This window comes from Lepus europaeus, chromosome 7 (assembly GCF_033115175.1).
Source record: "Lepus europaeus isolate LE1 chromosome 7, mLepTim1.pri, whole genome shotgun sequence".
Lineage (NCBI taxonomy): Eukaryota > Metazoa > Chordata > Mammalia > Lagomorpha > Leporidae > Lepus > Lepus europaeus.
Window position 1 is genome coordinate 78,946,986 of NC_084833.1, and position 15,142 is coordinate 78,962,127.

Sequence of the window (15,142 nt, forward strand, 5' to 3'; positions counted from 1 at the left end):
GCTCTCTGATGTTCATTTTTGTTGGTCTGGGAAGATGGTGAAGGGGAGATTCCTATTTGAAAGTGTTTAGTAGACTGGGTTCACTGCCTTAAATATAGCTATATTCCTGTTTTTTAATCATGATAAACATTTCCCTGCTTCTTGGTTTGGAAGCTACACATGAAAAGATATAGCTTTGGATCATTCTAATAAGATAAACTTCTTCTATCTACCAGTCAGTTAAACTGTTTGATAGTATTTTTAAAAATTTAGCAACTTAGTGAGCTCTACAACTTTTTCAATACTGAACATTTTTTTGACTCTCTTACAAAATGTAAAATGAAAGACATTCAAACATGTAAAATATGTACAGCATATTTTTACAAATATCTAATATTTGTTTAGATATATAGAAATAGATATGTAGAAATATGATGTTTATATCAGGGTATATTTCTCAGAATCTGAAATAAATATGTACAGGAGCAGTTAAAAAAGTATTGAATGCTCTATAATTGAAATTTTCATAATCTGGAATGACAAATACAAGAATATTTGCAGCAGCTAAATCACTGGAATTTCTTTTACTGCTTAATCGAGTATCTTCTTTTAGTGGAAAATAAGTATTTTATAGTATATCACTGGATTTATTATTGTGCTGGTTTATTTTTCCTCACTATTTTGATGCTTTGTTTCATTTTCAGTTTATACTTAGTAATGTATTCAAAACATGTATTTAAAGTCTTTTAATTTTTGTACTCAATTTCATTTTTCTCCATGCACTATGTATTGATGAAGCAGGGAAATGTAAATCAACAGACTGTCACTTTGTCAGGACCAGAGAGAACTACTTCTCCAATGCTCCTACTTACACTGTGCAGAGTGGCTTATTCACATGGCACAGGTACTGTTGCTAATCACTTGAGGAAGTTTTATTTTCACAAAGAATCACATTCCCCTCTGCCCTCCCACTAAGTCTTGAATGTCATTTTTTTTTCCTTTGGAAAAAAAACAAATCATTTTCTCAAAAAATGATTTGTCTTTTTTTTATGTGAAAGGTAGAGGGAGAGCGAGAGAGGGAGAGAGGTAGAGAGTGAGAGAAAGAATGAGAAGGAAATTCACACAATAACCTGGGCCAGGCTGAAGCTAGGAGCCTGGATTTCTATTTCTGGGTCCTCCACATGGGTGGCAGTGGCCCAAGTACTTGAGCTGTCATTTACTGCCTCCCAATATGCATGTTTTCAGGAAGCTGTAGTAGAAGCATAGGAGCTGAGATTCCAATGAGGCACTTGATAGGTGATGCAGATATACAAAGAGGCAACTTAAACATTGTGCCAAACACTCACCCTTACATGATCAAGTTTCATCTAGGATATTTTGAGAATGCTTTTTCTATACTTTTTTTTTTCTTTCCATCTTAACCAATTTTCCAAAACTCAATCTAGGGCAGATCATAAATGTGTGTTTATTTTTAAATTCCTACTCCCTATTTTCCAAGCATTAATGTATACAGTCATGAAATTGGCCTGACTAATGTTGAGACAAATTTTATTTCTCTTAAGAAAGATCAGTTCTAGGTGGGTGCCATGGCTTAATAGGCTAATCCTCCGCCTGTGGCACCGCCACCCCGGGTTCTAGTCCCGGTCAGGGCACCAGATTCTGTCCCGGTTGCTCCTCTTCCAGTCCAGCTCTCTGCTGTGGTCTAGGAATGCAGTGAGGATGGCCCAAGTCCTTGGGCACTGCACTCACATGGGAGACCAGGAGAAGCACCTGGCTCCTGGCTTCGGATCAGCGTGGTGCTCCGGCCACAGCATGCCAGCTGCAGCGGCCATTTGGGGGGTGAACCAACGGAAAAGGAAAACCTTTCTCTCTGTCTGTCTCTCTCTCTCTCTCACTGTCCACTCGGCCTGTCAATAATAAAAAAAAAATAAAAAAAGAAATATCAGTTCTAGAAAAGTCAAAATGAAACTATTATATATTGAGTTCCTATCATGTGGTTGACATTGAGCTGGATACTCATGAAATATTTTCAACCAATTATACCTTTGTGATATCTAGGGAGCTCACCACCTCTTTTACACTGTTTATATTCAAAGCTTATTGCTGGAAAGCCATAACAAGTCTCCCTATTTCCAGAATATGTCTTAATAATTAATGTTTATGTTGCTCTCAGATGTTCCTAAGTGACAGTTCTTATTACATTATGCTTTTATTTAATTTGCAGTGGCTTGTCATTGTCTTTTACAGTCTATTCCAAAAATGAGTGAACATGTTTCTGACACAAAATGATATATTAGTATAAGAGAAGAATACTTTAAGGCCTTATTTGCATTGCAAAATATAAAAGGAATATATTTTATAAATAAATGAATAATTATAATGGTTTGAGTGAGATGTTTTGTAGTGTAGTGCATGATTATTAACAATTGGAAAACCTCTAGTTCATAGAATAAAGTCCATGTTAGTTATCAAGGACTCCATTTCCTATAGAACCTTTATCCTATCACTTACGTGCTATATCTATATTCTATTTTTATGGTGGTCAAAATTGAAGTACATTTGCTGTAAGAAACTTTCTACTTCCATAAATGTTTGTTCTCTTTGCCTGAAATATTTCCTTTCATCCCTTTAGGCTGAAATCTTAACTGTTTTTCAAATTGTAGCTCTGATACTAATTACTTTGTGAAGATTTTAATAGCTAGGATAGTTTGGATTATGAATATCAGATAGCCACCAAATTACTATAATTAATAAAGGAAATTTATAGTCTAATGCTGCTGAAATTTTATCATGGCCCAAAGCCTTTTACCATGATTCCCTTGGGTCTGTATTCCCTCATGTGATCTCTGTCCTCAGGAAGGATTCCTTCATGGTTAAAAATTGTTCAACCATTCTAAGCCTTATATGAGTGTACTTCAAAAAGTTTATAGAAAAGTAAAATTAAAATATGAATTGATCCTATCTATATGTTCACTTTAAAACTTAATATGGTCACTTTAACAGTTATGATGACATTTTTAACACCCAGCATAATGGGATTTGGGGTCCCATGACAAGTCTAGATTAAATGTTAAAGAGACCATATAAATAGGATCAAGTGTCAGGTAATTATAATAGGTAGAATTAAACAGGAGAAAATGTTCCAACAAAGGAAGCATTTCACAGAGCAGACTCATAGAATGACAATTGCTTTAAGTAACACTCTGACCTCAGAATCAGCCCATAAGGCTTCCTGGGCTGGCTGAAAAGCCTGTGAGAGCATTTCAGGCACAGAAAGCCAAGACACTGGGCAAAAAATGTTCTCTGTGAAGGATCTCTGTGAGCAAGATCTCAGTGGAAAAAAGTGGCCATCAAAGAAGGATGTACTTTTCTCTAAAGGGAGGAGAGAACTCCCACTTTGCTTATGGCCTTGTCTAAATACTGACAGAGTTTTTGGATTCAAAATGCTTCCATAGCCTAGGCATCTCATGTAAAGAGCCTTGGGTGGTCACTGACATCATTCATAAGAATGTTAATTGTTAAATTAACAACAGGAGTGTCACTGTGCACTAACTCCCATGCAGGGACTTTGTCCTAAATGAATTGTATTATTAGAGTTAACTGTGATACATATTCTGTTTGTGTGTGTGTGTGTGTGTATGCAAATTATTGAAATCTTTACTTAGTACAGAGTTGGTCCTCTGTGTACAAAGTTAATTGAAAATGAATCATAATGGAGAATGGGACTGGGAAGGGGAGAGGGAGGACGAGAAGGGGTGGGAGTATGGGTAGGAGAGCAGGTATGGAAGGAAGAATAACTATATCTTGAAAGTTGTACATATGAAATTTGTATTCCTTAAAAAATAATTAATTAATGAAAATAAAAAATAAAGGAAAAAATGTGGGTTCATTTCTGTGAAAATATTTTTGAAACCCAACTTTTTTTTGGAACTCAAATTTTTATTTCATAAATATACATTTCTAATACATTATACATTTTTTCCCAACAAACTAAACTCATTCTTTTATTTCCATCTCCACATGAACTTTGTAACATTCTGCATCAAATAGTGCAGGAAATGGAGAGTATCTTTGCACTATCTCTACTCACATACTTCCAGTTCAGTAAAAGTCCTTGGGTTTTTTTGCTGAATTAGCTTAGATCATCTTCTTATCCATGTGGTCAGAGAAATGCTGATTAAGTTAGGTGATCCAGAGCCTACCTTTGAATTAAGTTAGTCAGGGTCCTCACTGGTAGTTTACAGTTCATCAATTTCATGGCCATTTCTCAACTGAGAAATAAAATATATTTGCTAGGGAGGCAATTCATAATGTTTACTACAAATTTTAAATTATTTGCTCATTCAAAGTGCATTTTAATCTCCAGTATTATGGTATTTAATTTATTCCCTTTGTTTTATTGCTTATTTTTTCCTTATAGCAATTTTCTGTCATTTGCTGGGCTTTAACTTGCTTCATAAACAGAGACCTTGTAGGAATGCAGCTATCTTTGTTATAACTGCCATCTTGTCCTTTAGTTGACCTTAATAGTCATTCCAAACCCTAAAGGGTAAACAATGCAATTAAGATAATCTGTGACTCTTGCCTGACACCTGAAATGTTTTATCTGATGCCTAGAATTTTTATTGACTTTTTTGTTTATATTTTCTGTTTATTTTTATCTTAAGTTGAAAATTTTTGTCCTTAGTCATTAACTTTTATTAAGATTTATTTATTTATTTGAAAGGCAGAGCAACAGAGAGAGAAGGAGAGTGGGAAAGAAAGACACATACAGAGAGAGAGAGAGAGAGAGAGAGAGAGAGAGAGAGAGATCTTCCATTTACTGTTTCACTTCCCAAATGGTTATCATAGCTTGGGCTTGGCCTGTCTCCCACATTGGAGACAGGGACCCAAGCATTTGCATCATCATTTTCTGCCTTCTCAGACACATTAGCAGGGACTTTTATTGGAAATGAAGCAGCCAGGATTCCAACTGGCATGCTGATATCCAATACTAGTATTGCAATTAGTGGTACTGCAATTAGTGGCATAACCAGCTGTGCTACAACATTAACCCCTTAGTCATTAACTTTAACTTTTTTTTCTCCCAAAGAAACATTTTATTTTATTTTTTTATTTTTATTTTTTTGACAGGCAGAGTGGATACTGAGAGAGAGAGAGAGAAAGGTCTTCCTTTTTGCTGTTGGTTCACCCTCCAATGGCCGCTGCGGCCGGCGCATCATGCTGATCCGAAGCCAGGAGCCAGGTGCCTCTCCTGGTCTCCCATGCGGGTGCAGGGCTCAAGGACTTGGGCCATCCTCCACTGCCTTTCCCGGGCCATAGCAGAGAGCTGGCCTGGAAGAGGGGCAACTGGGACAGAATCCGGCACCCTAACCGGGACTAGAACCCGGTGTGCCGGTGCCTCAAGGCAGAGGATTAGCCTGTTAAGCCACGGCGCCGGCCAGAAGAATTTTATTTAATGAGTATAAATTTTCATAAGTACAAATTTAGGAATGTAGTGATTCTTCTCACTATACCCGCCTTCCCACCCTATTCCCACCCATCCTTCTCTTCCCTCTACCATTCCTAGTCCCATTCTCCATTAAGAAAAAACACCAAAAAACTGTTCCTCAATAGTCAAGACAAGGGTTGTTCAAGTCATTGCTTCTCAAAGTGTCAATTTCACTTCTACAGATTTCATTTTAGGTGCTCTATTAGTTATCACATATCAGGGAGAACATATGATATTTTTCCCTTTGGGACTGGCTTATTTCATTCAGCATGATGTTTTCCAGATTTTTCCATTTTGTTGCAAATGACAGGATTTCATTTTTTTTGGCACTGCATAGTATTCCATAGAGTGCATATCCCATAATTTCTTTATCCAGTCTTTAGTTGATGGGCATTTAGGTTGATTCCATGTCTTAGCTATTGTGAATTGAGCTGCAGTAAATATGGGAATGCAGATAACTCTTCTATTTACTGATTTCATTTTCTTTGGGTAGATTCCCAGGAGTGGGATGTCTGGGTCAAATGGCAGGTCTATATTCAGATTTCTGAGGTATCTCCAATCTGACTTCCATAGTGGCTTGACCAGTTTGCATTCCAACCAACAGTGGATTAGTGTCCCATTTTCCCCACATCATTGCCAGCATTTGTTGTTTGTTGATTTCTGTATGAAAGCCATTCTAACTGGGGTGAGGTAGAACCTCGCTGTTGTTTTGAATTACATTTCCCTAAAGCTAGTGATCCTGAACATTTTTTCATGTGCCTGTTGGCCATTTGGATTTCCTCTTTTGAAAAATGCCTGTTTAAGTCCTTGACCCATCTCTTAAGTGGGTTGTTTGTTTTGATGCTGTGGAGTTTCATGAATTTTTCTTTTATATATTCTGGTTATTAATCCTTTATCAGTTCCATTGTTCCCAAGTAATTTCTCCCATTCTGTTGGTTGCCTCTTGACTTTCCCGAGTGCTTCTTTTCCAGTACAGAAGCTTCTCAATTTGATGTAATTCCATTTGTTAATTCTGCTTTTGATTGCCTGTGCCTCTGGGGTCTTTTCCAAGAATGCTTTGCCTATGTCAATGTCTTGCAGGGTTTCCCCAATGTTCTCTAATAATTTGATGATATCAGGTCATATATTTAGGTCTTTAATCATTTTAAGTGGATTTTGGTATAAAGTGTAAGGTAGGGGTCCTGCTTCATACTTCTGCATGTGGAAATCCAGTTTTCCTAGCATCATTTGTTGAAGACACTGTCCTTGTTCCAGGCATTAGTTTTAGCTCCTTGGTCAAATATAAGTTGGTTGTAGATGCTTGGTTTGATCTGGCATTCATATTCTGTTCCATTGGTCTATCTATCTGTATTTGTAGCAGTATCAGGCTGTTTTGTTTATAATGGACTTGTAGTATGTATTGAAATCTGGTATTGTGATGCATCCAGCTTTGTTTTTGTTGTATAAGATTGCTTCAGTTATTTGAGTTCTCCTGTGTTTCCATATGAATTTCATCATCATTTTTTTCTATATCTGAGAAGAATGTCTTTGCTATTTTGATTGGTATCACATTGAATCTTTAATTGCTTTTGGTAGTATAGACATTTTGATGATATTGATTATCAATTCCATGAACATGAAAGATTTTTTTCCATTTTCTTATCTTCTTCTATTTCTTTCTTTAATATTCTGTAATTCTCTTTATAAAGATATTTGACATCCTTAGTTTAATTTATTCCAAGGTATTTGATTGTTTTTATAGCTATTGTGAATCATATTGATCTTAGAAGTTCTTTCTCAGCCAATGCATTGTTGATTTTTGTCTATTGACTTTATATCCTGCTGCTTTACCCAAACTCTTCTATGAATTCCAATAATCTCTTGGTGAAGTCTTTTGTATCCCCTATATATAGAATCATGTCATCTGCAAATAGGGATAGTTTGACTTCCTCTTTCCCAATTTGAATACCTTTGATTACTTTTTCTTGCCTAATGGCTCTGGCTAAAACTTTCCAGACTATATTGAATAACAACAGTGAAAGTGGACATTCTTGTCTGGTTCCAGATCTCAGTGGAATGCTTCCAACTTTTCCCCATTCAATAGGACACTGCTGTAGGTTTGTCATAAATTGCCTTGATTTTGTTGAGGAATGTTCTTTCTGTACCCAATTTGCTTAGAGTTTGCATCATGAAAGGATGTTGTATTTTATCAAATGCTTTCACTTCTTATATTGTGATAATCATATGGTTTTTGTTCTTCAGTTTGTTAATGTTATGTATCACATTGACTGATTTGGAAAAATTGAATCATCCTTGCATACCAGGGATAAATCCCACTTGCTTTTGCTGTATCCCATCTCTCTCTCTCTCTCTCTCTCTCTCTCTATATATATAATATATATATATATATAATAGATTTCAACACAAAAACTGTTAAAAGAGAAAAAGAAGGATACTATGTAATATATATATATATATATATATATATATGTATATATATATATGTAATATATAGCCGGTGCCGTGGCTCACTAGGCTAATCCTCCACCTTTGGTGTTGGCACCCTCGGTTCTAGTCCCGGTTGGGGCATCAGATTCTGTCCCAGTTGCTCCTCTTCCAGTCCAGCTCTCTGCTGTGGCCTGGGAAGGCAGTGATGCCCCAAGTGCTTGGGCCCTGCACCCGCATGGGAGACCAGGAGGAAGCATCTGGCTCCTGGCTTCGGATCAGTGCAGTGCGCCGGCCACAGCGCACCAGCCACAGCAGCCATTTGCGGAGGTGAAGCAACAGAAAAAGGAAGACCTTTCTCTTTGTCTCTCTCTCTCTCTCTCACTGTCTTAACTCTGCCTGTCAAAACAAAACAAAAACAAAAAACAAAAAAAAACTATTTTGTCTGATATTAGCATGGCTACACCAATTCTTTTTTGGTTTCTGTTAGCATGGGATATCTTTATCTATGCTTTCACTTTCAGTGAGATGTGTTTCATGTAGGCAGCAAATAGATGGGTTTAGTTTTTTAGTCCATTCAGCCAATCTGTGTCTTTTAATGAGAGTTAAGGTCATTTACATTTAAGGTGACTTTTGATAAGTAATGAATTTTGCCCCACCATTTTCCAACATATTCCTATTTTTCACTTTGGATTTCCTTTGTACTTTTACTGGGAGATTTCTTTCCTTTACCTTCCTTTGTAATGATGACCATGTTTCTGTGTTTCTGTGTGTAGCACATCCTTAAGCATCTTCTTCAGGGCTGGATGGAGGTGACAAATTCTTTCCATTTCTCTTTGTCACGGAGAATCTTTATTTCACCTTTGTTCATAAATGAGAGCTTTGCAGGGTATAGTATTCTGGGTTGACAGTCTTTTTGTCTTTAGAGTTGGAATATATCTTGAAATTCTCTCCTAGCCTGTAGGTTTTTTGATGAGAAGTCTGCTATGAGTCTAATTTGAGATCCTCTGAAAGTAATTTAGTGTTTCTCTTGTGTGCATTTTAGAATCTTTGTAATTTTTTGTAGAGAGTTTGATTATAATGTGTCTTGATGAAGATCTTTTCTAGTCATGTCTATAGGAGTTCTATGTGATTCGTATACTTGGACCTCCCTTTCTTTCTCCTAACTGGAGAAATTTTCTGTTATTATTTCACTAAGAAGGCCTTCTAATACTTCCCCTTTTTCCACACCTTCCTGAACTCCTATAACCCATATTATAACCCTGTAATCCTGTAGATTCCCAACAGTGCTTTTTAGTTTCCTAATTTCTTCTTGTGTTTGGTCTGACTGTATAAATTACTGTGCTTTGTCTTCTATGTTCAATATTCTTTCTTTCTTCTGCTTCACCAATTCTGTTGTTATGGCTTTCCAGTGTATTTTTTATTAGTTCTATTTCATTTTCATTACCAAGGTTTCATTTTGATTTCTCTTTAAGATCTCAATTTCATGGTAGTAATTTTTTTCGTGTTGTGTGGATTTCATTAGTTTGTGTACCTGTTTCTGATTATATCTAGGTAATCCTATGATCAATGTTTTGAATTCCATTTCTGGCATTTCTTCCATCTGTCATCTTCAACATCTAGTACTGAAGTGTTGTGTTCTTTGGGGGGTGTCATATTTTCTTCCTTATTCTTGTTTCTTGAATTGGTGCATTTGTTATTAGGCTTTTGTGAGGGATACTCTTTGGTTTCTCTTTTTTATGCACTGTGGTGGCTTTTATCTTTCAACTATGTCAGAGTAGATTAGTAGAATGCCTGCTTTCAGAGAATAGAAGCATGTGGTTGGTGTGGCCAGGAAGCTCTGTTCTGGGCCCCAGGGTGGAGGGTATCTCTGAGGTGACACTCCCAGGTTTGGCATGGTAAATCTCTCTCTCTCTCTCTCTCTCTCTCTCTCTCTCTCTCTCTTTTTAAATCAGAGCAGAGGTTTCTTCTTGTCTGTTTGCTTAGACTCAGCTGAGCTCTGCTCCTCAAGGGAGACCAGTGCCTGGGTTCTAGCCCTGATTAGTATATGATTCTGCTCTGACACAAGGACCATGCAATGGTTCTGTACAGTCCTCAATATAAACTCAGATTCTGTAGCAATGTCCCTCACCAGGTAACTAGGAATCGCTGAATGGGTGGAGCCTCCCTCAGTGATTGCCAGATGTCCCAGCCATATCCTGAGTCCTCCCACATAGCCTCAGTGTTTTCACAGTCCCAGTACACAAGCCGCCCCATAGTCCTGAGCACCCAGTTCCCTGTCTGTTCTCCCCACCAGACTTAGGAGTCTCTGGTTGGCTCATTGTTAGGCACAGTAATGAGCTGGTGCAGCTGTTACACATGTCTAAAATTGTGCCTGCTCTCTATCAGCTTGTTACAGGATTCCTTTGCAATATGATCTGGGAAAGAGAAAATGTGCCCCTCCCTTTGTTTTTTCCTCCTTTAGTTTGGTGGGTACACTATCCCCCACTGGGCTCCAAGCCGGTTTCCCTGTAGGCTTTTGCTGCAGCTTTATCACCAGTGGCTTGGGCTACTGCAGTCGGGTCTTACCTCACTCTCCAATGCTGACATGGAGGCTCTCGGCTCTGGGGTCATAAATTGTGTATGTCCTTGCCCGCCACATAGGTCCACTATATTCTTCTAATTTGTGTAGAGTTTCCTCTGCTGTTTTCTCCCTATCTTTTCCCTTGGTCATTAACTTTTAATAAATAATTTATTTCATCTTATTGTATATGTCTAAATTGTAATTTTGTTATACCTATAGTTAAACTAAAGAAGAGTTAAATATATATTTATATCATATCTCCAAAATAACAATCCCAATGATAGTTGTAACAATATTATAATCACTAATGATATTATTATTATTATTGATAACATTTTGTTACTACTAATAATATTGTCAAGTGCTCAGTACCTGCTACTGCCAGGACCCAGACTGCATTCCAGTACTGCTTTGCCTACAGTCCTCCACCATACAGAGCATGAACGGTACAGTAACATGGAATTATTTACAAGGACCCAATATCAGTGTCAGTAAGCATCAGTCAGATGATGTTAAAATGTTATTGAAAACTTGAGCTGGGATACAAGCAAGAACTATTTAAGTAAATATTATCTAGATTTGGGAAAGTTGTAGCTTGTACAGTTAAAGCAGATGCTGTCACTGAAGTATCAAGAAGATTTGGATTTGTGGCTTTCAAAGATGCTAATGCTGATTTTGGAAGGGAAAACACACAAACTGGATGGCAAATTGACAGATTTAGTGAAGCCAAAACTTTTAAAAGAAAAGGACCCTGTGAAAATTGTTTGTGGGTGGATTAAGCCCATATACTTCTTGATAATAAATTAAAGAATATTTTGGAGCCTTTGGAGAAGTTGAAATTATTGTATTTTCCATGGATACAAAAGCAAATTAAGGGGAGGTATTTGTTTTATCACATAGACAGACAATATGCCAGTAAAGAAATTGTTAGAAAGCAGATTATCATCAGATTGGTTCTGAGAAGTGTGAAATTAGTCTTGCACAACTCAAGCAGACATGTAGGCAGCAGCAACAACACAAAGAGAAAAATGCTGTAGGTGGTGGACAAGGCATGGCAAGGTCAACAGAGCACTTTGGCAAGATATCTCAAGATAGTGACCATCCCCAAAACAATGACTAGATGTACTAAAGGAAGAGTTTGGAGAAAATAAGGAGTGTTTAAGAATCCCATCTTGCAGGACTAAATGGAAGGCTGACCTTATGTCAATCTAAGGTGATAATTTTGTAAAGACTTTCTAGTATACAGGACACACTTGTTTTTGCTTTGTCCTTTGCCATCAGTGTTATAACTCTATGTGGATTTGTATTTTTACTACTTTTATTTGTTCGTTTCATGACAAACCACAATTAAATGCTCCATTATGTGTTTTTTTAAAGTATTATTAGAAACATTTAAGGTTTCTTTGAGTCCTTGGGATATATAGCCTACTAAAACTGCAGTCTAACTGTGATATTTTAAAAATTATTTTACTCGTTTGCAAGGCAGAGCCAGAGCCAGAGACAGAGAGAGAGAGAGAAAGAGAAAGTATCTTCTAGCCACTGATTCACTCTCCAAATGTATGCAATGGCCAGGGTTGGTCGAGGGTTCCATCCAGGTCTCCTATGGAAGTGGCAGGTACCCAAGTATTTGGGCTGTCTTCCGTTTCTTTTCCGGGTTCATTATCAGGGAGCTGGATTGGAAGCAGATCAGCTTCTGGGTTTCAAACAGTGCTCAGATGGGATGGTGGCATCACAGGTCGCAGCTTAGCTCTCTGTACCACAATGCTGGCTCTGATATTTTTAAAATTTGAAATTAACTTGTAAAAAAAGAAATTAACTTATAATACTTGTATGTTTTAATGGGATATTTTGCATATTTCCATGCACATATACTTCATATGATCAAATTATGCACAATTAGCATCTCAATTTCCTTATATTGGCTTGGTGTTTGGAGTCTAACAGCTCCATTCTTTCAAGTATACTTTTTTTTTTTTAAGATTTATTGTTTTTTGAAAGTCAGAGCTACAGAGAAAGGGAGAGAGTGAGTGAGAAAGAGATCTTCCATCCACTGATTCACTTGCCAAGTGGCTACAATGGCCAGGACTGATCCAGATCAGGTTGCAAACTAGTGCCCCTATGGGATACTGATGTCACAGATGGTGGCTTTACTTGACCCCCACAATGCTGGCCCCATCTTTCATTTTTGGTTGGTTTGTTTTTTTTTTTTTTTTTTTGAAAGAGTAACAGTTCTATTTTATTAAAATACTGAGTTTATTTCACATGTATATTTGTCTCCCCACCATTTCCACGTCTGACCACTGATACTACTGTGTCCTATCATAACATTCCATACATACTTAAAACCAAGCAAAGGGTGGAGTTCCTTCTTTAAAAACTAAACAGGCATTTTGGACAACACAATCTTGGCAATGGAACCTGGACAACATTTATCAAACACGGTAGGGAAAGTTCTCACTCTGCATTATAAAAAGGACAGCCAGATATCAACTATTACAGAAATGAAATAAGACGGAAAATTTTAACAAACTGTTTAAACTATTTTCTTAAAGAGACTTCCTCCACTGCCAAAGATCTTGAATAGCCTCCTGGTCAGTCATCCGGAAGCAATTCTTCACATAATTGATGAATTTGGCTTCCACTTTGGGAAGAGAACCACCTTTTTCTATACTTGCTTGCATTTTTGCTTTAATGTCTTCTACGGAAGTAGGTCCTTTTGGTGTTTTAGGAGTTTTTTCCTGTTTTTTGAAGGATTCTTGACCTTTTGATCTTGGTGTTGATGGTTTTGAGTCTTTCCCATTCTGGTTTGATTTCTGTGCATTTTTGGCTGGGGTATCTCGTATAGATTTCTTCACTGGAGCTTTTTCTTCAGTTTCCTCATCATCAAAATCATCATCATCATCATCTTCATCATCATCATCGTCGTCGTCGTCATCTTCATCATCATCTTCAGCGGCAAGCTTTACTTTTTTCTGTGGTACCTTGCTGCCACCTCCAGGGGCAGATCGTTTTCCAGATATACTTAATAGCTTCACATCCTCTTCCTCTTCATCTTCTGACTCTGCATCTTCCTCCACAGCTACTAAGTGCTGTCCGCTAATATGCACAGGCCCTGAACCACACTTCAACCTTAAGACCACAGGTGGTGTTATTTCAAAGCCCCCAAGGGAAACCGTTGGCTGTACAGACATTTTCAACGTTGCCAGTGTGACTTTAATTGGGCTGCCTTCGTAATTCATTGCCTCTGCTTCAACAATGTGCAGTTCATCCTTGGCACCAGCGCCTAAACTGACCGTTCTTAAAGATAACTGGTGCTCATTTTCATCATTGTCCACTTTAAAGTGATAATCTTTGTCAGCCTTTAGTTCACAACCGAAGAGATAGTTCTGGGGCCTCAGGGGGCTCATGTCCATGTCCATCGAATCTTCCATGAGGCGGAGGGACGAACTTGGGTGGGAGAGAAAGCGGACGGAGATTAGACGCCCACTGCTGCAAAGAACAGCCGCGCAGGACGGAATCACGCCAGGGAAAGCTGGTTGGTTTGTTTTTAAAAGATGGCTGCAGGGACTGTTTTCTTTTTTTCTTTTCTTTTTTTTTTTTTTTTTTTTTTTAAGATTTATGTGTTTATTTGAAAGTCAAAGTTACACAGAGAGAGGAAGAGAGAGAGAGAGAATTTTCCGACTGCTGCTTCCTTCCCCAAATGGTTGCAACGGCTGGGGCTGGGCCAGGCTGAAGCTAGGAATCAGAAGCTTCTTCCAGCTCTCCCAATGGATACAGATATCTTACACAATTTGAGAAGGGCCAAGTATTTGGGCCATCTTCTGCTGCTTTCCCAGGTGCATTAGCAGGGAGCCATATCACAAGCAGAGCAGCCAGATCTTGAACCAGTGTCCATATGGGATGCTGGCTTTGTAGGCAGCAACTTTACCTGCTATGCCACAACACCAGCTCACATCTTTCAATTCTTTATACAGTATATGAGATACATTATTTTGAGCTGTGGTCATTCCATTGCACTGTTGAACAACAGAGTCATTTTATCTACCTATATTTTGATATCTTTTATCTAATGTTTATTTTTAATTTAATTTTTTAAAGTTTTATTTATTTATTTGAAAGTCAGAGTTACATAGAGAGAGGAGAGGCAGAGAGAGAGAGAGAGAGAGAGAGAGGTCTTCTATCTGCTGGTTCACTCTCCGATTGGCTGCAAGGCTGGAGCTGTGCTGATCCGAAGCCAGGAGCCAGGAGCTTCTTCCGAGTCTCCCAAGCAGGTGCAGGGGCCTAAGGGTTTGGGCCATCTTCTACTGCTTTCCCAGGCCATAGCAGTGAGCTGGATTGGAAGTGGAGCAGCCGGCACCCATATGGGATGCTGGCGCTTCAGGCCAGGATGTTAACCCACTGCGCCATAGCGCTGGTCCCATCTAATGTTCCTTTATTCCGCCTGTCCATCTACTCTTCTAGGAATCACTACTCTACAGTCAGGTAACATTTTTAGGAATGTTAATATTTTCTGACAAAGTCTGGGTGTACTCCAGTAAGCCACCGTTTCTTTTTTTCTCAAAAACCTTTTTCTCCTGCTTTGTCATGAGGGGGTTCACTTGTCTTGCAGGTGCCCAAAACTATGATTCTGTTCATAAATTCCACATAAATTACACCCTGTGCAATCATGGATTTTCCCACCTCTT

General features: G+C 38.1%; 1 protein-coding gene and 1 pseudogene across 1 annotated transcript; one reads left to right on the plus strand and one right to left on the minus strand.

Moving 5' to 3' along the window:
* Positions 1 to 10,481: 10,481 nt before the first annotated feature.
* LOC133763860 (heterogeneous nuclear ribonucleoprotein D-like) lies at positions 10,482 to 11,577 on the plus strand (annotated as a pseudogene).
* Positions 11,578 to 12,710: 1,133 nt separating this feature from the next.
* LOC133763340 (nucleophosmin) lies at positions 12,711 to 13,983 on the minus strand. The gene has a single exon (XM_062196860.1). The coding sequence runs from the start codon at positions 13,886 to 13,888 to the stop codon at positions 13,004 to 13,006; it is 885 nt and encodes a 294-aa protein (XP_062052844.1). The 5' UTR covers positions 13,889 to 13,983; the 3' UTR covers positions 12,711 to 13,003.
* Between the last annotated feature and the right edge of the window lie 1,159 nt (positions 13,984 to 15,142).

Excerpts from the sequence above, each read along its gene's own strand:
- LOC133763340 (XM_062196860.1), bottom strand. The coding sequence starts at position 13,888 with ATGGAAGATTCGATGGACATGGACATGAGCCCCCTGAGGCCCCAGAAC.